This window comes from Oncorhynchus kisutch, linkage group LG28, assembly GCF_002021735.2.
Source record: "Oncorhynchus kisutch isolate 150728-3 linkage group LG28, Okis_V2, whole genome shotgun sequence".
In the NCBI taxonomy this organism is placed as follows: domain Eukaryota; kingdom Metazoa; phylum Chordata; class Actinopteri; order Salmoniformes; family Salmonidae; genus Oncorhynchus; species Oncorhynchus kisutch.
In genome coordinates, this window is record NC_034201.2 from 27,756,167 (window position 1) to 27,782,660 (window position 26,494).

At 41.7% G+C, this 26,494-nt stretch overlaps 1 protein-coding gene across 12 annotated transcripts in view; it reads right to left on the reverse strand.

Annotated features, from left to right (window-relative positions):
- Positions 1-26,494, reverse strand: part of LOC109872500 (neural cell adhesion molecule 1) — a 307,284-nt gene that overhangs the window by 43,313 nt on the left and 237,477 nt on the right. For 7 of the 12 annotated variants that reach the window (XM_031807515.1, XM_031807519.1, XM_031807518.1 and 4 more), the window contains exons 7-13: positions 25,427-25,587; positions 24,616-24,758; positions 12,425-12,575; positions 10,228-10,412; positions 9,510-9,606; positions 8,329-8,496; positions 2,066-2,191 (exon numbers count right to left, since the gene is read on the reverse strand). In XM_031807515.1, coding sequence (XP_031663375.1) covers positions 2,066-2,191; positions 8,329-8,496; positions 9,510-9,606; positions 10,228-10,412; positions 12,425-12,575; positions 24,616-24,758; positions 25,427-25,587 — 1,031 coding nt within the window. Of the gene's footprint in view, positions 1-2,065; positions 2,192-8,328; positions 8,497-9,509; positions 9,607-10,227; positions 10,413-12,424; positions 12,576-17,526; positions 17,557-24,615; positions 24,759-25,426; positions 25,588-26,494 lie in introns of all 12 variants that reach the window. The other 5 variants (XM_031807513.1, XM_031807514.1, XM_031807517.1 and 2 more) reach the window with 1 other exon arrangement.

Below are 26,494 nucleotides of genomic sequence, written 5' to 3' on the forward strand. Positions count from 1 at the left end.
CAAAGGGGGTGAATACATATGCACACAGCACTTTTCCATGTTTTATTTTTGAGATTTTTTTTAAACAAGTAAAAAAAAAATATTTTCACTTAACCAATTTATACTATTTTGTGTATGTCCATTACATTAAATCCAAATAAAAATATATTTTAATTACAGGTTGTAATGCAACAAAATTGGAAAAACGCCAAGGGGGGTGAATACTTTTGCAAGGCACTGTATAACAACATTTTCACAACCTGGATTTTGGATTCGTCCGTAGGTAGAACTTGCAGAAACAACCTCTTCTTACTTGTGACTGCATCTGAGATTCAGAATATCAAACCCTCAGTGTTGATTTGTCTGAAGATACCGTTAATCAATAGGAAGGGTTGTAATCTTCCATTATACTGACATAGGCACAATGTATTGTTTAACTCCAAATTCACTAGGTTTTACAAGTTTTGAAGATCCGGGCAAATTTTTTGCCAATCTTGAAGTTAGTAATTGCTTAATAATTTACTCTGTGTCCAGACTAATCGTAAATGTGTGTTTTTACCAGAACAGGGTAAAACACTGTAGGCTTATGTGTGTGATGTGTGTTAATTTTTTGTGTGTTCATGCTGTCCGATTGGTGCACTCACAAGCACGCAGGCCTCTTTACTAACAAACGTGTTAAAGTGCTAGTCACCACTGTGTTGCAGACGACCAAAATAACACTTGGCCAATTTACCTTGACATCTACACGGATTTTTAGTCCACCAAAATAGCAGCCTTAAATGACATTTGTCAAAATAGTTTTTGATGTTGTGTAGTGTGAGTGATGCGAGCGCTGTTTCTTTCATTTAATGATTAGGCATTAGCATGAATTGATCTATCAGATACCTGTCAAGAGAAAATCTCAAAACGACAAAGAATTGTGCTCTGATAACATTTACAGTTGTCATCGTAGATATTGTCTTTCATTGTCCTCATGAAGAGGGACATTGTCCCAAAATAGCAGCCTTAAATGACATTTGTCAAAATAGTTTTTGATGTTGTGTAGTGTGAGTGATGCGAGCGCTGTTTCTTTCATTTAATGATTAGGCATTAGCATGAATTGATCTATCAGATACCTGTCAAGAGAAAATCTCAAAACGACAAAGAATTGTGCTCTGATAACATTTACAGTTGTCATCGTAGATATTGTCTTTCATTGTCCTCATGAAGAGGGACATTGTCCCAAAACAGCTTGCAGAAATGCACGGACTGAAGTTAGCTTCACAATAAATGGAAAATGTTTGAGTTGTGTAGACTGAGAATGCCGACACACAGAGATAGAGACGAGACAATATGCTTTCTGCACCTAGCAAATTATACTCTGAAGGTTGGGAGGGGTGGTATGTGGGGTAGGGAAGGGGGCTGTCTAGCCCTCTAGAAATAACAACATCCCATGGGGAGAGAAGGACAAAATACACCAGAACTGGGTAAAACACTGTAGGCCTGTGTGTGTGTGTGTGTGTGTGTGTGTGTGTGTGTGTGTGTGTGTGTGTGTGTGTGTGTGTGTGTGTGTGTGTGTGTGTGACAAACACAAACAGACACTACGGTCACCAGGACCAGCGAAAGGGAGGGGGAGGACGGAAATTTGGATGGCGCCCCCCTTCCACCACCCATTAGCTGAAAAACGTAGGTCCCCACCTCTCCTTCCCTAACCTTTCTATGAAACCTAACTTAACATAACAGGCATAAGTGAAACACCTCAGTTGAATTCCCACATCCAGTTTTCAGTGGAAAAGGAAGCTAGGGTGAAAATAGAGGTATCCCTGAAAACCGGAACATCCGGTTGTTGGTAACTCCGCTAAGGCTAATGCAAACAGACACACAGGCTGGGGGCAGTTGGCAATGCATCCCTGGAGTGCAGTGGCTGGTCCTTCAAGGAGATCAGAAGGAAGATGCATTATGCATGTGGCGCTGGGAGTTTGGGGGGGATAGGTGGTTGCGGTTGGATGGCTAGACTACACGAGGTGGTGATAGGGAGGAAAAGCATTCGGGTTAGGTGAGTGCTATCTCTCTGCAGGAGGGAACAAGGAAGGAGGGAAGCACTTACGGACTGGCTCTGTCTTGAAGTTCAGAGGAGTGCAGCTCTCGCCCTCACCCTTGCCGTTGATGGCAGACATCTTGACCTCATAGAAGGTCTCGGGCTTCAGGCCAACGATGGTGATCATGCTCAGGCCTGTCGGAAAAAAGGGGGATTTTAGAAAGCTCCATTAAAGACATTGATACAGACCTAGTCACCCGGCCGGCTGATGAAGCCCACTTGTAATGTCTTGGATGGCTCAAGGACAAGGATCATCAACTAGATTCAACCCTGGGCCGATTTTTTGTTGTTGAGTGGATGGTCAGCAGGCCAGACATAATTACAAATCATTTGTAGACTACAAATTGACTGCAAGAAGCCCAAACCGATATAATATTTGACTAAAACATAATCATTTCAAACCTTGCTTACATTTGTATACGATCACTCTACTATGCATAGGAATACTTTGGAATATATTTCCTAAATTAAAATTACTTGGAGCTGATTTGCTGGTGTTTTTACAGTCTTATGTCCCAAAATTGCTCAGAAAACTTTAAGGGCCAAATAAAATTACCCACGGGCCTCCAGTTGGGGAACCTTGCTCTAGGATGAGTGATGCAATGGGAGGCCTCTGCTAAGAGGAGCAGAGGGCAGGACAGAGTGATGGCTGTTATTGTGATCTCCTCTCTGTCGAGGAGCAAGACAGTGTGGTGGAAAAGAGAGTGATCTGAGAGGGGGTATGTTGGCACTGTTTTTTGTGTATGAGCGAGCGTAGAGGCTGGCCCTTGTCTGTTTGAGTGAGTGAGTGGGGAGGTTTATTGATTGACACTGTGTGTGTGGGGGGAGTGTGTGTGAGGATGCCATATGTTTAGGTTGTTTGTGTTTTGTTTCTGTGTGTGTGTGAATATTTTCTAGTCCATAACTAGGTATCTGTGTGTGTTTGTTGGCAGGCCTTTCACAGTGCAAATGTCTATTGGCAGGCTGTTATGTGTGTGTCTGTGTGCAGAATTGCAGTCACTGGTGTGTGAACCAAGTTGTCTTTAGTTTGGGTGCTTCTGTGTGTGTGTGTGTGTGTGTGTGTGTGTGTGTGTGTGTGTGTGTGTGTGTGTGTGTGTGTGTGTGTGTGTGTGCGCGCATCAGGCTGGGCTGTGACAAGTGGCCCCTGGGTTCTGGGCTGACAGAGGAGCCTGTCAACAATCTGCTGATATATCCCATTTGAGAGTAAGACAGACAGACCAACAGATGTGCCCACATTAGAGTCCTGCATCAGGTTGGATACCCACGGTTCCCCACAGTTGACCCGCAAAAAAAATCAGCTAGTGGGTGGAATGAAAAAATGATTTCAACCTGCAGGTCAGCTCGCGGTTCAGAAGAATTATATTGCAGAAACGTTAAATAAAATGTTAAAACATTTACAAACCCAGGAGCTTGTTGTGTTGCGAATCACATTCTGTGAGTTTACATACACTTAGGTTGGAGTCATTAAAACTCATTTTTCAACCACTCCATACATTTCTTGTTAACAAACTATAGTTTTGGCAAGTCTGTTAGAACATCTACTTTGTGCATGGCACAAGTAATTTTTCCAACAACTGTTTACAGACAGATTATTTCACTTATAATTCACTGTATCACAATTCCAGTGGGTCAGAAGTTTACATACACTAAGTTACTGTGCCTTTAAACAGCTTGGAAAATTCCAGAAAATTATGTCATGGCTTTAGAAGCTTCTGATAGGCTAATTTACATCATTGAAGTCAATTGGAGGTGTACCTGTGGATGTATTTCAAAGTATACCTTCAAACGCAGTGCTTCTTTGCTTGACATCATGGGAAAATCATAAGAAATCAGCCAAGGCCTCAGAAAAAAAGTTGTAGACCTCCACAGGTCTGGTTCATCCTGGGGGGAGCAATTTCCAAACGCGTGAAGGTACCACGTTTATCTGTACAAACAATAGTACGCACCATGGGATCATGGGACCTCACAGCCATTATACCGCTCAGGAAGGAGACGCGTTCTGTCTCCTAGAGATGAACGTACTTTGGTGTGAAAAGTGCAAATCAATAACAGAACAACAGCAAAGGACCTTGTGAAGATGCTGGAGGAAACAGGTACAAAAGTATCTATATCCACAGTAAAACGAGTCCTATATCGACATAACCTGAGAGGCCGCTCAGCAAGGAAGAAGCCATTGCTCCAAAATCGGCATAAAAAGCCAGACTACGGTTTGCAACTGCACATGGGGACAAAGATCGTACATTTTGGAGAAATGTCCTCTGGTCTGATGAAACAAAAATAGAACTGTTTGGCCATAATTACCATCGTTATGTTTAGAGGAAATAGGGAGAGGCTTGCAAGCCGAAGAACAACATCCCAAACATGAAGCACGGGGGTGGCAGCATCATGTGGGGCAGCAGGGTAGCCTAGTGGTTAGAGCGTTGGACTAGTAACCGAAAGGTTTCATGTTCAAATCCCCGAGCTGACAAGGTACAAATCTGTCGTTCTGCCCCTGAACAGGCAGTTAACCCACTGTTCCTAGGCTGTCATTGAAAATAAGCATTTGTTCTTAACTGACTTGCCTAGTTAAATAAAGGTATAAATAATAATACAAATAAATGTTGTGGGGGGGGCTTTGCTGCAGGGGGGACTGGTACACTTCACAAAAATAGATGGCATCAAGAGAAGAACATTTCTGTGGATATATTGAAGCAACATCTTTAACTAAGTTAAAGCTTAGTTGCAAATGGGTCTCCCAAATGGACAATGACCCCAAGCATACTTCCAAAGTTGTGTCAAAATGGCTTAAGGACAACGAAGTCAAGGTATTGGATTGGCCATCACAAAGCCCTGACCTCAATCCCATAGAAAATGTGTGGGCAGAACTGAAAAGCGTGTGTGAGCAAGGAGGCCTAAACCTGACTCAGTTACACCAGCTCTGTCAGGAGGAATGGGCCAAAACTCACCCAACCTATTGTGGGAAGCTTGTGGAAGGCAACCCTAAACGTTTGGCCAAAGTTTATTAATTTAAAGGTAATGCTACCAAATACTACTGTATAGGCTACCAGCCATGCATGCAGTGGATCAGGGAACTGTCTATTATTTGTGTAGTGCTGAAATGTATGTTTCATCCTCCCACGTTAAAATAAGTTGCCAAGTGTACTTTCCCTGGCTAGCCTAGCTCACAGAAAAATGTCTAACGTAGGATAAATAAAAAGAAAGGTTATGAAATAGACCTACACCATCGTGGAAACAGGTGCTGCACAAGTAAAACCCCCAGTTTGGTTGGGAAGGATTTGGGACTCATTGTGGACAAGGACAACAACCCGGTAGCTGGATACACAGCCAGCAAAAAGTGCAAGAAGGTATTTGTTGACGATAGGCTAATTCAGTTTATTATCAGTTAATTATTACTTTAATTCAGGCTTTCGTTCATTCAGACCTTATGCAGCCATATCAAGTTTAAACCAGTGTGCTGGTCAAAGTTTGAGTGGTAAATAAATGTATTTTTGCTGCCAATATTCAATTCTGGGAATTGTTTATTTCAGCTTCAATTAAACTATTTGATTATCTAAACAATATTGAACGTAAAGGTCTTGTTTTGTTATATCGTGGGCCAGGTTCCACGAGGGGGCTAAAGTGACTTAGCCCCCTCAGTTCAAACTTTAGCCCCCTCAGTTGTAGTCTAGTGTCCCTATATAAAAATAGCAAAAAAGTAAAAATGATTGAGTGACAGGTTGGTGGTTTCTCCGCTGCGCTTTGTCAGTATAATGGACAGCACCCACCGCGATGTGTGTTGGAGGGCTATGGAAAACCACTGGGCAGTTAGGTATGACTCCTCTCGTTACCATTAAAAGCGGGGGGGAAAATGCTTTTAAGTGTGCAAAGCTGTCATCTAGGCAAAGGGTGGCTATTTGAATCTCAAATTTAAAATATATTTTGATTTGTTTAACACTTTTTTCCTTACTACATGATCCATATGTGTTATTTCATAGTTTTGATGTCTTCACTATTATTCTACAATGTAGAAAATAGTAAAAATAAAGAAAAACCATTGAATGAGTAGGTGTTCTAAAACGTTTGACCGGTAGTGGGGTCAAATAAACAGTTGAAGCTGCTTCAGTCTTAGTTAGCTAGCTGTAAAAAGTGTTTGTGTTGTTAGCCTTAGTCTATTTAGCTAGCTCAAACCATTTAATATGCCACAATGGATATCAGAATGTAGCTTCACCAAAGTACCCACACAAAGGAGGAGAGCGATGAGTAACAGCAGCAGCATCAAACCACAAAGGCCGCTGCCAAGCCCAGCAGTGATGATGCTACCGAGCTCCAGCTAGCTCCATGTGCAGAGCCTACCCACCCTTCCACAAGCACCATCAGGATAATGGCTCCACAGCCACCTCCACCTCTGACTGTTCCTGCTGATCTTGGAACAGAGGAGCCAGACCAAGTTAGTCTAGAATCCTACCCTAGCCTCAGGTTTTATGTCCAAAAACATTCATTTAATAGCAATTGGTTCATAGGAAGAGAATGGTTGGACTACTGCAGATGCTATTACATGTTTTTATTTTATTTTTTTACCTTCATTTAACTAGGCAAGTCAGTTAAGAACAAATCCTTATTTTCAATGATTGCCTAGGAACAGTGGGTTAACTGCCTTGTTCGGGGGCAGAACGACAGATTTTTACCATGTCAGCTCAGGGATTAGAGCTTGAAACCTTTCAGTTACTAGTCCAACGCTCTAACCACTAGGCTACCTGCCGCCCCGGTTTTCTACGTAGCCTATTGGTTTTACTTGCTGTAAATCATGGATGGAAAACTTTGACAACAAAAAACTGAACTCATAAGGGGCCGCAGTGGCTCTTGGGTCCTCAGTGGCCCACATCCTTCACCCCCCCCCCCCCCCCCCACCTTGCGAGAAAAACATTATAACGGCCCCCTTTGTGCCAGCGAATATACATTATTTTTAGCTTTAATGTTCATTTCCTGCAATTTTGCACATTTTGCCATGGGGCGGAGAAAATATTTTTTATTATATAACTGATGATCATTGGGCCAAGATAACTGACGATCAATGGGCCAATACATGGGTGAAATTTGACCTGTAGGGCGCTTTCCATCGTGCTGATATAGAGCAGCAGAGAGGCTACAGATTTCAAAAATAATGATTTTGGAGTCTCGGCATTTGAACTTTATGTTTACTGTGCCACCAAACATGTGGAGTTTCAACTGTCCCCTTGGTCACTTGATCCTGGCGCCGGGTCTGTTATGTCGGCTATAGGCTTTCATTAGGTAATAAAGGTAATTAGAAGGCCCATTTTAACAGAGCGATTTAAGATGTCAATGAGCCGCATCTCATTGTAAAACTAAAAAGATATCATTAATTCATGGCATGGTTTCCTTTTATCCAAATGTTGAAAAGTCATGCAGACAAATCAATTCATGCAGGGAGGGGAATAATCGCTACTACTCCTACTCTGGAGTCATAAAAACAATACTATTTGGCAGGTCACAGATCGGCTCTCAGAACAAATCTATGCTGGTAGGTCAGGTTGCGGAGAAAAATCTTATGTCGGATATCAGGTGGGGCTTAGAATTTATGTGGCCGGTGTGGGGCGAGTGTAGCTCCAAAAAATGGACACGCGCAGGATTCTAGCCCACATAGACTTCTAGCCCCTGACAGATTTGGCGCGTTGTGCTGCCGCACTGATAATCAAATTCTAATATCTTCCCCAATATCCTACATAGGTTTTGATGGGCGGCATATAGCCTAGCGGTTAAGAGTGTTGGGCCAGTAAACAAAAGGTCCCTGGTTTGAATCACCGAGCCGGCAAGGAGGAAAAATCTGCTGTTCTACCCTTGAGAAAAGCAGTTAACCCCCAACACCAACTGCTCCTCGGGTGCAGTGGATGTGGATTAAGGCACCTCTATGATTCAGAGGGATTGGGTTAAATGCGGAGGACACATTAAGGTTGAATGCATTCAGTTGTGCAACTGAATAGGTCTCCCCTTTCCCCTTATATTTTATTGACACGTTATTTATCCAGGACCCATTGAGGTGGATTTGTCTCCGCCAAGAGAACACTGTCCAAGACTCAATATGAAAGGTATTGATAATGCTCTGACTCTAGGCTTGTTTCTACGAACAAGCCTTATTCAAACTGAATGCTGACGTTCACATTTCTGGCTTGCTTTGATAAACTAGCCTACTCCAGAAACATTTCTGTATGTATATGGCTCTGGTCTACTGGCAATGTCATCTTGTTCTGGTCTGTCTGTCTGTCTGTGAGACTCACCATCCTCTGCGTCGTACTCCCTGCTGGTCCAGTCTTGGCCCTTCATGCGCCACTCGGCCCGATATTTGAGGATGGCAACTCCGCCGCTGGCATCGGGCTCCTCAAACTCTACAACGGCTGTACTGGAGAAAGGCTCCACGCGCTCGATGGCGGGCGCCGACGGCACATCTACACAACACCACGGAAACATACAGGTTTAATCCTGTCCCTGGAGACCCACAGGATGTGTAGCCAATCAGGATCAAGGATTTCAAAGATTCAACCAATCATAAAGAGAAATGTGCCAGATTCATCCAATCATAGGGCCACATGTGAAGAGATCAGTCAATAACGGTTTCAAGGTGCTGGCAGTCTCATGGTACTACAGGTGAGGGGAGCTACAGTACATGTGAAATGCTGTGCCAACTGCAATGGAATAATGCAAATGATATCTTCCAAATCCTTTTGGCAAGTCTCAGGCACTCAAGAACATGTTGGGATGATATTCTGAGAAGCACATGGTTTACTGACACAGGGTGCCTAAAAAACGAGCTTAAAAACGAGCTTAAAAAATGTAAGCATGGTTCTCCCATTGGTGCACTCACAAGCACACATTGCCACTCTACTAAAAAAGGTGTTAAAGTGCATGTCACCACTGTGTTGCAGATGACAAAAAAAACACTTGGCCTACCCATGACATCTGCACTGCTTTATAGTCAGCCAAAATAGCAGCCCTCAAATTTGCACTAAACGCCAATATGTCTGAAAACACCCTGGAAATTATACCCATTATGTTTTTATCACAATGACACTTCACCTTAACAACTGAAAAGTAACTAATCTTGAAGCTATAAACAGTAAGTCAACCTCCAGATGTGATGTATGAAACTAACAGAGAAAAATACTTGAGGTTTCTAAAGTAAAATCAAGACCAAACTTCACGGTGGGCCTCCGCTGAACTGTTCCAGAAATGGTTGAGACTGCTTGAGGTGTGGTAATGACACTGGGCGGCTGTACTATATGCATTGGATTTTCCTTCCATTTAAATGAAAATACAAACTTCTATTGCTATCTTGGTTCAGCTATACAGTTTCATAATGAATTCACAATCAATTAAACAATAACGAATACATATGAATCTGAATATATCTTGGTGAAATCATTGTGTACAGTATATTACAGAGTAAGCCGTGTTTACTGACCTGCTTGGATGAGGAGGAACTCCTTGGACTCTGTTCCAATTAAGTTGGTGGCTGTGCAGTTGTAGCTTCCAAAGTCATTCTGGGAATCTGGGGTGACCTAGAAGAAGAAATAAGATGTCTGCATCAACAACATCTTCTTCCTTCAGTGATCTGACGTATCCCAGACGATAGCAGTGCCTTTTGTTCCTCACCACTTGCACACGTCTTGCTCAATAATTATCAAGTGGTGGGGGCGGTTGGACCCTCCGGAACATTAACCAGGCATTTTAGTGTAAATGTACCAGCGGCTCATACAGGCCTCTTTGTGCCACAGAGAGTGTTCTGGGTTCAGGGGACTCGGGGCATTAAACTCACTTTTGAATGGGAAGTCTCACTGCCCGAGATTCAGCACAGCAGGTCATGCATGCTGACTGTGTCTACCCAGGTCCTGGGAACAGACTCAAGGGTTGTGTCCCATATGGCACCCTAATCCCATTATAGTGCACTACTTAGACCAGGGCCCATAGGGTCAAAATTTGTGCACTATAGGGAATAGGGCGCCATTTGGGATGCAGAAATATGTTCTATGTTCTGCTTGAGAAACCCAGTTTGAGCTTGCGTTTTAACATTGTAAATTGTATAACCCAAAAAGTAGTTGTCAATCCCAGGAGGAATGTAACTACTGAGGTTACATCCTTTAGAAAGGCATTTAAACCATCTTAGCCCTATTGTACCATACCTCAAGGTAGCTAATGGCTGGTGTGTTGTAGATCTTGACGTTGGTGGTGTTCGCGCTAGGCAGCTGCTGGCCATCTCTGAACCACACCACCGAGGCCCCCGGATGGGCCAGAACCTCACAGCTGATGTTGGCAGCGTTCCTTTCCCAGGTGTAGACCGTCACTGGACCCTGGATCTTAGGAGCATCTGCAATGGCACAGGGGGTCACCAGAAGGTCAATACACAGACTTCTGTTTATAAACATACTTCAGCAGACATAGCAACCTGTCCACCACAGACATAAAATCTATAAATAGCTGAAACACTATGCTGAATAAATACTAGAATACTATATTACTAGTACTCAGGGTGTTTTTTAAAAATTGTTCTGGATACGTCTCCCACAGTAAGCACTATACTAAAAACATGTTACATTAAAAAAGTTGCCGATTCTGTTTTTTGTTTTTTCTATGAGGACATAAGGCTGTATACATCATATCGTGAGCATAATAACTTTGTGCTACACCATGAAATACAATCACAGAAGCTGCTGTGGTTAGTTGCATTCAAGGAAAAAGTGTTGAGCCAGCAACTCAGTGTAAAAATAAAGCTAGATAAGACAGAGGCTGAATCTTCATTCGGCACCTCTACATGATACATACATTTGTTTAATTATGCAATTTGTGCACCATAGTGAATAGTAAAGCTACCGTGTAAAAAATACTTTTTATTTGTTGGTGTATATGATTCTTTGCTTTGCCTTTAAATGGCAAGCATAGATCAACCAGTCGTCAGTAAAACACAATTTATTGATCTAGCACACACCCCTAAAGTGTTTTAGTCAAGCATGTTTTATATTGTAAGAAAGTAACCCTGGGATTCACTGGCCCCACATAAACTGTGTAAAATATTGTACTTCTCTCTAATATGTCCCTGATACTAAGGTCTCCAATGACACTGCTAGGCCTTGGTTCAAGTTCCAACCCTGGGTACTTTATGCCATTGCTGTCCCCAGCTGTTGGGATTGATGGACATCGCTAAATCGGCAGATTCTCCATCCCGCTCCCCCTATAAGGCCTTGCTCCTTTTCCGCAATCTCATCCCACTCTCTGAGTCTGTGACAAGCCTGTGCCCACGACCCTGCCATTCAATTACTCTAGACTGCCCCGCTAAATGGATTTCTCAAAATAAACCCTGCTTATCGAGAGGAGAGCTAAAACAATCATTGTTTTAATAAGATATTCATGCCAAACAGACTGATGTGCACCGAAAGAGCCAAGGCCAAACAGAAAAGACATTAACACTTTCCTATCAGCACATGGGTAGCACAAACAAAGATCGCACACCACAGATAATGGGAATTGAGTGTCTCAATTGTCTCAATCCTCCTATGTGTAGATACTGTCCTGATTGTACAATCTGGTTGAGTTTAATTTTGGAGGGAGAGAGCTCTGCTCAAGACAAAGCACCTTTTATTTTCACTAATTACTGTGCAACACTGAACTAACAACCTGATTACCCACTAGCCAGACTCCGGCTAAACGCTAGTCCTCACAATCCTATCAATTGTTTATTGTGATGCTATCTGGTTTTCGGAGCAGATTGCCTGTGTTTGGGGAAAGGGATTTTAATCCAATTAGACGTTCATTATTGGGTACATACTGTATTTTTTTCTCTCTCTTCCTTCTCCATATTCATGGAACATTTGAATGTGCAAAAATGAGATTACGCATGATTTGGCTCTCACTTGCCTGTGCACAGCTCTGTGTTATGTACCGTTAGCTGGCTGTGACTGTAATCTGATGCGTCTGGAACTCATTAACATTGAAATTTACTAGCCCATATTCCATTTGTAAGCCAGAAAATTCAATTCAATCTTTGGCAAGCCTACAAAGCTGTCCTTACAGAGTTCTAGATACTGTGAACAATCCATTAAAATCTACTCACACAGCAGAAAGGAAAAATCAAAGGGTCAAAGGTCATGGGTCCATGGCTTCTGGTGTAAAGTGTGTCAAATTCAAGAGTAGGTGTCTTTTGGTAACTTCTGATCCAGCAAGAATTTCTTGAACTATCCCTCTCCATGACAATCTCATCGATAAAGTATAAAATTGTTATTTGCAAATTGTCGTGAGGATTCATGAAACTTTTGAAGATACTGGTAAAAAATGGTATCAGTGAAAACGGATGTGAGGTGTGATGTGAAAAGTTAGGTGTCTTACAGCGCACTTCCAGGTACATGGTCTGCTGGTCCTGACCAATGGAGTTGCGGGCAGTGCAGAGGTACTGGCCAGCATCGGTGAACTGCACGTACTTTAGGGTTAGAGAGGACACCCGTGCGTGACTACGCACCATTACGTTCCCATCAAGACTCTATGAGGAAGAAAAGAGAAGAACCACAATAAACACTTTGACTATTTCATGTTTTTGGATTACTTGACCACTCAAGGAGCAACCTTCTTTCTTCGGTTTTAAAATGTATTTTTTTCTGTGCACCTGTCAGAATTTGGACAAAATTTCATTTTCCTAGATTTGTCTTTTTCTACACAATTCCTTAACAAAATACTGCCAAATAAAGATGGCAAACATCCACCGGATGTTTTTAGATATTATCTGGGCTGCTTTGCAGGAGGTGGCGGGAAAACCAAACACATCAATAATGGAGCAAATCAATGCAGCAGGTTTTCTAAAAGCATGTCTGAAAACAAATCCAACAGCTATACTTCCAGCTTGCTTTGGGCTTCACACAGCTTCACACAGCTTCACACCAATGAGCAGAAATACATCTACTTGTTAAGGTACTAACACTCTCTGACTATTTTCTAAACAGCATTCCACACACTTCAGCTTTTGCTTTAATTGAATAATAGATTCAGAATTGATACGTGAGGCCATCCCTATTGTGTTATCTTCTCTGTGTCGTGAGAATGTCTGTGCAGCACTGTAAAAACAGCTGGCTGAGGATCTGAAGAGTGCCCTACAACCTTTTCAAAGGGCAGCATTAATCTTGTGTTAAGGGAATTTTAGAGCAAGCATCTGCTCCTGTGTCTTATGAGCCTGAATATAAATAATGCAGCACATCTAAGTGCAAAGGCTGTTTTCATTTATTCTAAGATAAAGAGCTAATTTCATTGACAAAATCAAAATGGTACTGAAACTCAATATGGCATTTAATGGGAAGATTGGTTAATGAATGGCACACACTGATATCAAGGAAAACATGAAAGTTAATTGACCCGTTTTAACCGTTGAGAAGTCTCTTCCCTGACACATTTTAATAGATGTATTAGTCATGCCAGCTGAAACCCTATTAGCTAAGCTGTCAAAAGATGTAAGATGTTCATCATGCTCGTACTGTCAGTAGTAGACTTAAACGCATTAAACTAAGTCACGCCATCTTGCAAATGTTTCATGGCAAGCAGGACGCCAGTATCTAAATAGGTGTGGTGACCCTAACAAATGAGTAAAGGGTGCATCATAACTTATCTGGAAAGTCTATGCATCTCACAGTATCACTAAATTAATAGCACTGACATGTACATCATCAATCTACATCAATCTAATTATTGGATCAGTTGTGGGGAATAGTCAGCAAATGATCTTCAGGTCAATGTTTCTCAGACAGAACTTGTTTATTACTGTATGTATGACATCATGTAACACCCTTTGGGAGGTCTTCTTAAGTCCACAAATGACTTGTTCAATGGCCAGAGGGGATTTGGTCTGTATCGCACATTTGGGGCTTTGCAATTCAATCTATTCGGTAAGTCAATTTAAGGTGGGATGGCTTAGTCATGATCCAAAGACATTGAGTTCTTTAAATTATAGACAGGATTTTTGGAGCGTGGATCCCATCCCGTTTATGCCTCACGCTCCATAACCTGTTAGTATGCAGGGCTGTCTACATAGCAGCTTCCTCGCCAAGTAATTGGTGGTAAGCTACACATGCAGGGCCTTTCTTATTACATGTGTTCCGAGGCGGGGGGAAAATGTAATATATATGCAGTGTGGACATTGCTTTACATTGTGAGGGTCGGTCGCACGCTAGCAAAGCTGAGGCATGATTCATGTCACACCTTCCCCTCGTGCAGATATTCTTGTGTTGTCACATATCAAGAGGAACAGGAGAGAGAGAGAGTGAGGGAGCTTTGCAAAAGCGAGGCTTTGCAATGTGGTCCCATAATACAATTCTGTGTCTGTGTCTCTTATCTCCTCTAATAAAAAGCGCAGAAGCATCATTCTGCCAACCCCTTTTCTCATTCTAATAAAAGTTCAAGGAAAATAGGATGGCTGGCTGAGCCCAGGAACAAGAGTGAAAAACCCAGCTCGATGTCTCACCAAGCCTTCAGAAACGGTCGTGCCCGCTGGGGATGGGTGTCTCGCTTCTCTCTCAAAAGGTGTCATGTCTGAAGGAGGCCAGACTAGAGTGTGCTACGGACGCCGTGACACACTTACAGTGGGGTTTTGCTAAACTGACCAACTGACCCGTCGTATTGAGGGTGAACCCAGGAAAGCATGGATAAATCCTCTACCCATGGTGCCCATGTCAGTAATTGACACTACCAGCGTACACGAGGCAAATGTTGACTCAAACAATGGTGAAAAGATCAGAGCAGCTTATTCGAAATATCAAAAGCAAAGACATGGTATGACATTATGTGGAATGCAAACTACTTTTCCTACAAACTATGTGTCTATAATTACCAGGGACTAAGACAGCTAGAACACTACTGGGCATCTGAAAAGAAGGATTTAGCAACACTAGTTATCTACTGAAGCTACGCTAAAATTAGCTAAGCATTAGAGGGCCAAAATAAACTACATAACCAAAGGTATGTGGACACCTGCTCGTCTAAAATCTCATTCCAAAATCTTGGGCATTAATATGGAGTTGGTCCCCCCTTTGCAGCTATAACAGCCTCCACTCTTCTGGGAAGGCTTTCCACTAACATTTCTGAGGGGACTTGCTTCCATTCAGCATTAGAGAGGTTGGGCACTGATGTTGGGCGATTAGGCCTGGCTCGCAGTCTGCGTTCCATATCATCTCAAAGGTGTTCGAGGGGGTTGAGGTCAGGGCTCTGTGCAGGCGAGTCAAAATCTTCGACAAACCAGTTCTGTATGGACTTCGCTTTGTGCATGGGGGAATTGTCATGCTGAAATAGGAAAGGACCCTACCCCAAACTGTTGCCTCAAAGTTGGAAGCACATAATCGTCTAGAATGTCATTGTATGCTGGAGCGTTCAGATTTTCCTTCACTGGAACTTAGGGGCCTAGCCCAAACCATCAAAAACAGCCCCAGACCATTATTCCTCCTCCACCAAACTTTACAGTTGACACTATGCATTGCAGCAGGTAGCGTTCTCCTTTCATATACGCCAAAACCAGATTCTTCCGTCGGACTGTCAGATGGTGAAGTGTGATTCACTCCAGCGAATGCGTTTCCACTGCTCCAGAGTCAAATGGCGGCGAACTTTACGCCACTCCAGCCGACGCTTGGCATTCCGCAAGGTGATCTTAGGCTTGTGTGCGGCTGCTCGGCCATTGAAACCCATTTCATGAAGCTCCTGACAAACAGGTATTGAGTTGACATTACTTTCAGAGGGAGTTTGGAACTCGGTAGTGAGTGTTGCAACCGAGGACAGATGATGTTTCAGCACTCTGTAGTCCCGTTCTGTGAGCTTGTGGGGCCTACCACTGTCGACACCTTCCTAATAAGTGGTTATGAAATCAACGATATGAGAGGAATTAATGCAAAATGAGGAGGGACTGAACTTGAGGGCAAGTTGCAAATTAGCAATCAGAACATCTAATGTAAAATGGATGTTCAAAAGGAAGCGTCTCATTTCATAAACCCGAATTGGACTTCATTAGTCTGGAATCGTTGTTCGTAGACATTTCCACTTCACAATAATAGCACTTACAGTTGACGGGGGCAGCTCTAGCAGGGCAGACATTTGGTGAACTGACTTGTTGGAAAGGTGGCATCCTATGATAGTTCCACGTTGACATTCACTGAGTTCTTCAGAACGGGCCATTCTACTGCCAATGTTTGTCTATGAAGATCGCATGGCTGTGTGCTTGATTTTATACATCTGTCAGCAATGGGTGCAGCTGAAATAGCCGAATCCACACATTTCAGGGGGTGTCCACACACTTTTGTATGTGTATTAAATTATTTGAATTCTGAATTATCAGAATTTCAGTTATGAAGATACAGTATGTTGGCTGTGGGGTGATTATCTAGGCTACATGGCCATCTTCCTGAACTGATACTCAAAACCTAAAAAGTGACGTTTGGGTTTTCTGATGTGAATTCATGGTTGGATGCCAGAGTAAAGATCAACTGAGACCTGAATTAATAATGAAGATGTTATAGATACAAGAAGCTATGTTTTCCAATGAACAGAACTTCAGAGTATTTTTTTTGTACATGCAGTGGGATTCATTAATAACGTCTTGCAAGATGATAAATGGGAGTTTTCATCTGTAGTTAAAACTCTGGGAAACTTATTTTCCCCAATCCACACCATTCATATGTCACTGAATCATTCATTATAAACACAGAACACATGTTGATGAATATTCAAACAAAATCAACAGTTATGCCTAATGTGACAGAGACATTGAGATTGTTGAGTAAATGCCTCAGATATTTACCACAAAGGCATAAGCATTTCTTGAATTCTTCTTATAGTATTTATTTTTCTTTCTTTCTAACAAGCAGTGGAGTAGACAATATTAAGGTGCATCTCTATTTTAGGGTTTTCTTGTGCAGTCTACAGCATGGCTGGTTAGTGTTTTCAAAAGGCTCAGCTAGATTGGCTTGGCTTGGTCCACGGCAGAGCAGAGAGTGTTGGCTAATTGAGGTTTTTCAATGTTGCCTGGCTAAACAGGACTCGCAGTCATTGGGACGAGCTTGGCAGTTATCACACCATGAATGGGAATGAAAACAGCTCCAAGGAAGTAGACCTGGAGCATCTGCAGCTATGGGGGAACTGTCGACACCTTCCTAATAAGTGGTTATGAAACCAACGATATGAGAGGAATGAATGCAAAATGAGGAGGGACTGAACTTGAGGGCAAGTTGCAAATTAGCAATCAGAACATCTAATGTAAAATGGACGTTCAAAAGGAAGCGTCTCATTTCATACTCCCGAATTTGACTTCATTAGTCTGGAATCATATTTGTGGTAGATTTTGGAGCGTTTGAGAAAAGGCTTTGGGGGAAAAAAGCCAACACTGATGCTCTGCAGTGAACAGGGTTTGTCTAGATCCAGTGTGAAGCACTGGATCTGGAGTCTGGCTACGTGTTCAGTAGCCATACCTCGAACGTCTCGGGCCGAGTCCAAGAAGCCTGGAGAGGACAAACACACAGGGAACAACACACAAAACAGCAGGGAAAAAAGCCTTTAAAAATGAACCCTCAAACACAAAGCTCAAGACATGCATTGCATTGAAATGCACATGTTAGTTGCTGCTGATACAGGCTGTATTTTACCTGTAGAGGTCCAGTGAAATTAGCTCATGTTCAAAACAAAGATGCATCGGGTTTAATGAGAAAATACATGTTAAAGAAGTGTAAATAAAACATGGCCATGTCCGAAATCTGTCTTGCCTATGACTTACTAAAACTACACACTCTGTACTAATTATTTTACATGCTATTTAGAATGTACTGTTTAGTAAAATTGTATGCAGTAAGCAACAAATATCAACATACTAGACTCACCCAAACTGAGGTGGCGCCATCTAATGCACAACTGTGTTGTTTTCCCGCCATTCATTCATTTTGGTACTGCATGTCTGGTACAGTCGTGGGTATGAAAAGATTATTCTCTACCTCAAAAGCATGCATTGAATTAATACTAAATGAAAGCTGAAAAGAGTATAGCATCCAGCCATTTAAAGCATACTACAGTTCGAAATTTCACATTCTATAAAACAATATATTTTTTCTCACTCAAAATGCCTTCATTTTTGAATGCAAGTCTGGGTATTCGGACATGGCCATTTAAACATTTATTTTAGGTGAATAAGCCCTCACCGCCAATGATGACTTATCTAGATTTTGTTTTAAAATTGCCCTCAAACATTTTACTTTTATTACTTTAACAGCTTCCAACAGCTTCAGCTTTGTCATTTTTTGTTTTCCATGTTATCATCTCATCACAAGCAATAACAAAAACAACAGCATCATCATCAACAACCAAAGGACACACACTGGATACGCAGTTTCAAGGCTGGAATAGGATGAAAACATTTTCTTAAGGGGGATTTGTGATATTCCATGACGAAAGGTGTCAAACCAACAGCATTCTGACAAGGCTGTTCTTTCACCCCATCCCAAAGATCACCTGCACCACGGGACATGTACGCTGACCAGTGATCAAAATGCCAAACCATGAAAGGAAGCTCTGCAATGCATGATGGGAGGCTCTCTTATTAAGACGCTAAATGCTAATTAATGAAATATGAGGGCAGAGACACTAATTTTGAGCAAGACATTGTTTGCCTAATCAGTAGCCAATATTGTTGCTAGGATATTCTGCACCTTGATTATTACCTTTAGGTTTTAACATTTATACTAATTAAAGTAACATATTTAAAGAACCCCTTATATGAACTTTTCTTCCTAAAATAATTTGTTATACAACCCCTGATGTTTGCTGTATTGAAAGATTGTACAAAAACATTATTTCTTGCCAGGTGGTTTTCATGCAGTCCGTTTTAGTTTGAGATACATTAGGAATCAATAGATGAATTCTTTGGTGGAACGTGTCATGATGAATATGCATGCGCAATCTCATAGATTTGATCCACAACTCTGATAAATCAAAAGGGACATGAATGGAAGATGGAGAGAGGTAGGAAGGAACTGGTTCAATGACAGATGACGGAATGACAAAGAACCAACAGAATCTTTGACAGCTTTTATCACAGGAACAGCAGGTTTTTCCCATTACAGAGGGCGGTAAATAAAATCCTCGGTGACACCCAGAAAAAAGAGGCAGACAGATACAGAGTGAAAGGGAGGAGATAGACACTGGGGTTAGTGAGCAGTGACAAAGCAATGTTATCCAGGTGGATCATTCGTGTTAGTGGAGGACGGTGTTATACTTTTTAGACAAGACTGTCATGTATGCACTGTTGACTTGGACTGGTTCCATTGATTTCCACTGATATATGACATTGGGAATTGTAAGTGGCTTGGGATTCTTAATTAAAGTGACTTCCTTCAATCTAGAGTAATACACCTTACCAGAAGGGAAGATGGTCCAGATACGACAATACAATCTAGAATATCAATCAAGTGAAAATAAAACATTAATAGTCAGTTCTATTATTATTACAAAATGTATTCAAAATCTGTGATAAATGATAAATATAGCATGATAAATATAGCATGATGGAGCATCTCCTGTGATCTCAAGCAAGGGATGGTGGTGTTGACTACTGACTTCCAGTTATCCATTTTCTCCTGCAAGGTCATTGAGGGGAGTGTGAGCTAGGAGGTGTTTTGACACCTTCCTCCACATCATCTTGATGGCTCTGGGGTGAAGTTTCCCCTAGATACAGATCTAGGATCAGCTTCCCCTCCCCTAATACTAAACTTAAATATTTATGGGGAAAATACAAAACTGACAAAAGATCAGAGTCTAGAGTAAACTTCATCATGATGTGCCTCCTGCACAGCCAGCCCGTTATAAAGCATTACCCGGCTACTTATTATGGAGTCAAGCATGACTTTTTAGTGAAGGAAATGCTGCAAGACATTCACACATCCTCTTTAAACGTCTAAGCTTCCAGCTACTGGCGCTGTCAAAGAAGCCAAGAGAGCCATCAGCATAAGAAAGCTTCAAGAATGTTATTTGAGCCTGGCAACCACTAGTCCCAGTTCAACTGAGGATAAATGCTAAATTGGACATTTGCTATCTATTCTGTGTTTGTTGACATAGCAATGGCTTAATGAACTCTATGGGCTTGTGACTGTCATACTGCATGCATATGCATTAACCTATGGTCCTGTGGATTGAATAGAGTATCAGTCGTGTGTTTAAAGCAACATCTCAGGTAGCGAGCCACCATGAAAGTAATTGAGGATTAACAGCAGTGGTTGGTGTTTTGAGTGAAGCTTGTTAATTTCCTCTACAATTGTTAGCTTCTTTCATAGTGGTTAAGGAGCCATGTTTTAATAGGTGTCCAGTTGTGAGAAGACCTCTTAAAACATGGAGCATATACTGGTGATAAGAGAGGTGTGGAAACAACACAAAAACACAACAGAGCTATAAGAGTGGAAGGGAGAAAGTGAGTGTCTGCAAGGGCTATAGGGCTAAGGGTCTATTTGAAATGTAGCATCTAATGTACGTTTCCTGCAGACAGTCCATCCCACTGAAGAGGATGCAGGGCGTCTTTCATGACAGGCCAAAATCTCAAAACCATCTCTCTTCAAGTCACTTCTCACACTACCACCACCAATAAAATAACTGTCTCCCTGAAAACGTTATATTTTAAATGTAACACTCTCTTCCTTCCTCCTCTAGTCGCTTTTGGTTTCAACTTTTATTCTTGTTGTTCACAGGGCCTCTTTCAGCATTCTCTCTTGTCATCTACTTTAAAATGGTTGGATTGTCCATCTAAACCAAAGTAGGGCAGCGTGACCCAGATGTAGAATGCTGAGATAACTGCGTCTCCCTGAGACTACACACAAGAGAGGCGACTAAGTGTGTTAAGGTACTGTATATTGGGCCTATTAGTAGTTGATGCCACATTATACTAGGTATTGTGAATATACTGTGTGTATATACAGTCCCAGTCAAAAGTTTGGACACACCTACTCATTCCAGGGTTTTTTGTTATTTTTACTATTGTCTACATTGTAGAATAACAGTGAATACATCAACACTATGAAATAACACATATGGAATCATGTAGTAACCAAAAAAGTGTTAAACAAATCCAAATATATTTTAGATTTGAGAATCTTCAAAGTAGCCACCCTTTGCCTTGATGATAGTTATGCACACTCTTGGCATTCTCTCAACCAGCTTCATGAGGTAGTCACCTGGAATGCATTTCAATTAACAGGTGTGCCTTGTTGAAAGTTAATTTGTGGAATTTCTTTCCTTCTTAATGCATTTGAGCCAATCAGTTGTATTGTGACAAGGTAGGGGTGGTATACAGAAGATAGCCCTATTTGGTAAAATACCAAGTCCATATTATGGCAAGACCAGCTCAAATAAGTAAAGAGAAACAACAGTCCATCATTACTTTAAGACATGAAGGTCAGTCAATGGGAAAAATGTCAATAACTTTGACATTTTCTTCAATCAAGTGCAGTGCAAAAACCATCAAGGGCTATGATGAAACTGTCTCTCATGAGGACAGTCACTAGAAAGGAAACCCAGAGTTACCTCTGCTGCAGAAGGCCAGCATCCCGGAGTCGCCTCTTCACAGTCGACGTTGAGACTGGTGTTTTGCGGGGACTATTTAATGAAGCTACCAGTTTAGGACTTGTGAGGCATTTGTTTCTCAAACTAGACACTCTAATGTACTTGTCCTCTTGCTCAGTTGTGCACCGGGGCCTCCCACTCCTCTTTCTACTCTGGTTTGGGACAGTTTGCGCTGTTCTGTGAAGGGAGTAGTCCACAGCGTTGTACAAGATCTTCAGTTTCTTGGCAATTTCTCACATGGAATAGCCTTCATTTCTCAGAAACTGAATAGACTGACGAGTTTCAGAAGAAAGTTCTTTGTTTCTGGCCATTTTGAACCTGTAATCGAAGCCACAAATGATGATGCTCCAGATACTCAACTAGTCTAAAGAAGGCCAGTTGTATTGCTTCTTTAATGAGGACAACCATTTTCAGCTGTGCTAACATAATTACAAAAGGGTTTTCTAATGATCAATTAGCCTTTTAAAATGATAAACTTGGATTAGCTAACACAACCTGCCATTGGAACACAGGAGAGATGATTGCTGATAATGGGCCTCTGTACGCCTATGTAGATATTCCATTAAAAACCTGCCGTTTCCAACTACAATAGTCATTTACAACATTAACAATGTCTACACTGTATTTCTGATCAATTTGGTGTTATTTTGATGTACAAAAATCAGCTTTTCTTTCAAAAACAAGGACATTTCTAAGGGACCCCAAACTTTTGAACAGTAGTGTATCTAAATAAGGTTTTCGCTTTGTCATTATGGGGTATTGTGTGTTGATTGTGAAAGAAATGGTTCAATTTAATCAATTTTAGAATAAGGCTGTAACGTAACAAAGTGGAAAAAGTCAAGGGGTCTGAATACTTTCCGAAGGCTCTGAATATATGACTATATACATCACCAAAGATCTTGTTTATTCCAATAGCAAATGTGAATCAAATATTCTCTTTGCACTTTCTGATGTAAAGCAACGCACCGCACCACATTGTTGTCTCACAGAGAATTATTGATGCACTTTTGAAGTACTTTGGAAACTTTCCCCCTCAGACTCATATCTTACGGTGTAAAAACACCATAAATAGTAAGATTCTCTGCGGAGAAACATGCTTTGAGATTCTGTACAAGAAGCAGAGAGCTAGTTTTCAAAGTTTTATTCCAGGGATAATTACTGACATACGGTGTAGTGAATAAACCAGGTCGCTTATAAATGAAAAGGTAATTATAAAGTGCTTATAATGTTTAAACACCACTTGAACTAGAAGGAAACATTATCTCTCTCAACTGACTAAACCAGCTGACTTTTCTTACACAACTCACAATCAGAATCAAACACTAAAAGATGGGTTTAGAAAAGCCGACGACACCATCAGAATGCAGCAATAAGAGCATGAAAATAGGCTTGAAATTAGTTTCTTTGCCTTTACTCTAAATGCAGAACAGCGATAATGCCTTTGAATCTGACATCCTTGCAAGATAGGAATATACACAGAGGTGGGCTATTCATATATACAGTAGATGGTGTGTAATATATCATATCATTCTGCTGAGAGCTCCTGTTCTCCTAAAAGGAGAACAGGAGCATAATGCTGGCAGTGACAGAGATGCATAACCGCATGTAGATACAGACGCACAATCTGGAATCAAATCTGCCCTTTGAAGAAAATGCTAATGCCGCTCCGTGTCCTTAAGATAAAGCATAGTCTTAGTCACAAATTGTTTTAGAAATACCTTGACTTGTCAAATGCATCGGGTGCCTATGTAAACATCCACGTTTTTAAAGTAAAGAAACAAGGTACAAACTATACTAAAGGGGACACACTGACCTAGGGATTGAGTGAGTGGATAAAAAAATATATATAAAAAAATCTAACTTTACTCTGTCCACGTATAAAACCTATTTCTTTCCTTTATAAAACGCTTTCTGCTCCAATCATTCCAATGCACACATATGCCCCTTCCGAAGTGCTAATAATTAGTAAGAGTGCTGTTAGCAACACAGAGCGGAAATGCAAAGGTGCAAAGAGACTAAAGTAATTGCAGGGGAATTTGATATGCCTCTGTCCTAGTAAGAGAGATAGAGAGAGAAAAAGAGCAAAGCAGAGGAAGGGTGTGAAAGTGAGTGTAAAAGTGAGAGTGTAAAGTGGGAAAAGAGTTTCTCACCATGGCTGAATATTGATAAGAGCTGTTAGCAGTTGTCGATAGATATTGCTTGATTGCGTTTGGATGAGAAAACATGAAATGATGCTTAACAACTGATGTGGAATTTCTAATTACATTTGTCTGGGTGAAATATGGTGAGAGATGCAGCTGCACCTGGGGTTCAGGGATCGCTGATGTTGCTGCATTTCTTTCATTGTTTGAGTAAAGCTACAGTATGACTTGGAGCGGCTGGTTGTAAAGGGATATGAAAGCCTTCTAGTGGAGCGTCAGATAGGATCATGTCCTGAAATACATGCCTCTAAATGAACACTGGGTAGGGAATGAAAGAGGTGGGGGGGAATTGAGTGTAATCTATGATTCACAGTGACCATGCAAACAGCATCATCAAAGTGTCGAACCCTAATAAGATCAGACGTTAAGGGGGCAAAAAGTGACAGGGATTGTTTAGCGGATGACAGGACTTGCATCTGCTCGATTCTATCAGGGTTTTATTTTTCATGTATATGGAGTTGCATTACCTGACCATCTGAATATCATAAATCCTGTTTAGAGGCTCCTTTAGACGAAGAAACCATGCATGAAACCACCAGGACAGACTAGTACATGTCCACTGGCTATTACTGTTGGACTTGCTCAACGGGACTTTTGAAAGGTGTTTGGTATAATACGATGGATGAAATGGAGCTGTGCTTGTCTTTTAGTTTTTATATCAATATTCAGTTGGCATTAGTTGGCACTCTGATTGACACATCCTGTCCACCACAGCTCGGGCCCCTGGTTCCATGCCCGTCCCTGGTCCCCAGACACCAGTACCTGCTCTCCCTCTGTGAAGAACCTCCGGCCAAAGCTCCAGGTGATGGTGGGGGTGGGGTCTCCAGAGGCCTCGCAAGTCAGGGTGATCTGCTCCTCCAGCTCTGATGCAGTCTGATTGTCCAGGTAGGTGATCCTGGGTTGCACTAGATAAAAAGGAAAAAATAGAATAAATTGATAGATGCCAAACATTAGGAACAACTGCTCTTTTCATGACATAGACAGACCAGTTGAATCCAGGTGAAAGCTATGAGCCCTTATTGATGTCACTGGTTAAATCCACTTCAAATCAGTGTAGCTGAAGGGAAGGGGATAGGTTAAATAATGATTTTTAAGCCTTGAGACAATTAAGATATGGATTGTGTATGTGTACCATTCAAAGGGTAAATGGGCAATACAAAAGATTTAAGTCAATTTGAACGGGGTATGGTAGTAGGTGCCAGGCGCACCGATTTGAGTGTGTCAAGAACAATAACGCTGCTGTGTTTTTCCCGCTCAGTTTCCCATGTGTATCAAGAATGGTCCACCACTCAAAGGACATCCAGCCAACTTGACACAACTGTGGGAAGCATTGGAGTCAACATGGGCCAGCATCCCTGTGGAACGCCTTTGACACCTTGTAGAGTCCATGCCAAGGCGAATTGAGGCTGTTCTGAGGGCAAAAGGGGATGCAACTCAATATTAGGAAGGTGTTCCCAATGTTATGTGTATTGCTTGTATGCACATCGCTATAGTAAAACCAAGAAAAACATTTAAAAAGCACAAAAACGCAAAGGTCTTTTACTGCAGTTAATGGGAATCATTTTACTCTTACCGAACACATTCAAGCTGACTTCCTCCTCCTTCTCCCCAGCCTTGTTCCGGGCAATGCATGTGTAATCTCCTTCATCCACTTTCTTGACATCCTTTATTATCAGCTCCGAGCCGTCGTCATTCAAGCTGTATTTATCGTCTGATTCAAGGACAATGATGTTACTGAGGGGGGAGAGGCAGAAACACAAAGTTCACATCACAGACTTTTGTCTCCACAACATGAAGCTAAAAACAGTCCTCTTCAGTCTGTGACTAAGATTGGTTTGGGGGCTTTATCTCAAAGTTGAGCAGTTGGTAAACAAAATGCTTGGCTCAGAACCGTAAGTCTTTGAAGCGTCGGACCAGATCTCCACGTCAGAAATCGTACACAAAGCATTTTTAAACTTCTTTCTCTGGCTCTGCACTGTAAATATATCATGGCTGTTTTACAAAGGGACAACATCCATAGGATGGTGATAGACTGTATGATGTCAAGTTAAGGATTTAAGGATTTTTTTCGGGCACCCTTTAAACCACGACATGCCTGAGCTTTCCTTGAACTCTAAATCATACGTGCATACACTGGGTTTGGACAGCAGTCCTTCATCTGTATGCTTGTAGGAGCTTCAATCCTGAAGCGTTCTCCAAGGGATACCAAATGACAGGCCTATCAGCGGCCCATGAAATAAATTACAAATGGTGGGAGCTGCTGGCCCCCCTCCCGACACCCGACCCCACTTTTCTCCTTCCTCCTCCGTTGAGGCCAAGCACTGATCGGATGGGTCTCCTCATCCTCCTATCCCTCTCATTCATTTAAACTCCAAGAGAAACACTACAGTAACTCTGTAGTGTTGTAATTCTTCCCCCACTATACTAGTTGTGTCAACAGCTATGCTGAGGATAGATCAAACAAGAGAGCTTTGGCCATCTTCAAGGAATTAGATAAATGGAATTCATACTGTTGACCCATTTCTTATTTTATTGTGAGAATGCTTACCCTTTGATTACAAAAAAACAACATTAACCTCGATCTCCCCAACCAGCTGATACACGCCACTTTATTTATGCTCATGAAAGCGCTGCATCACTG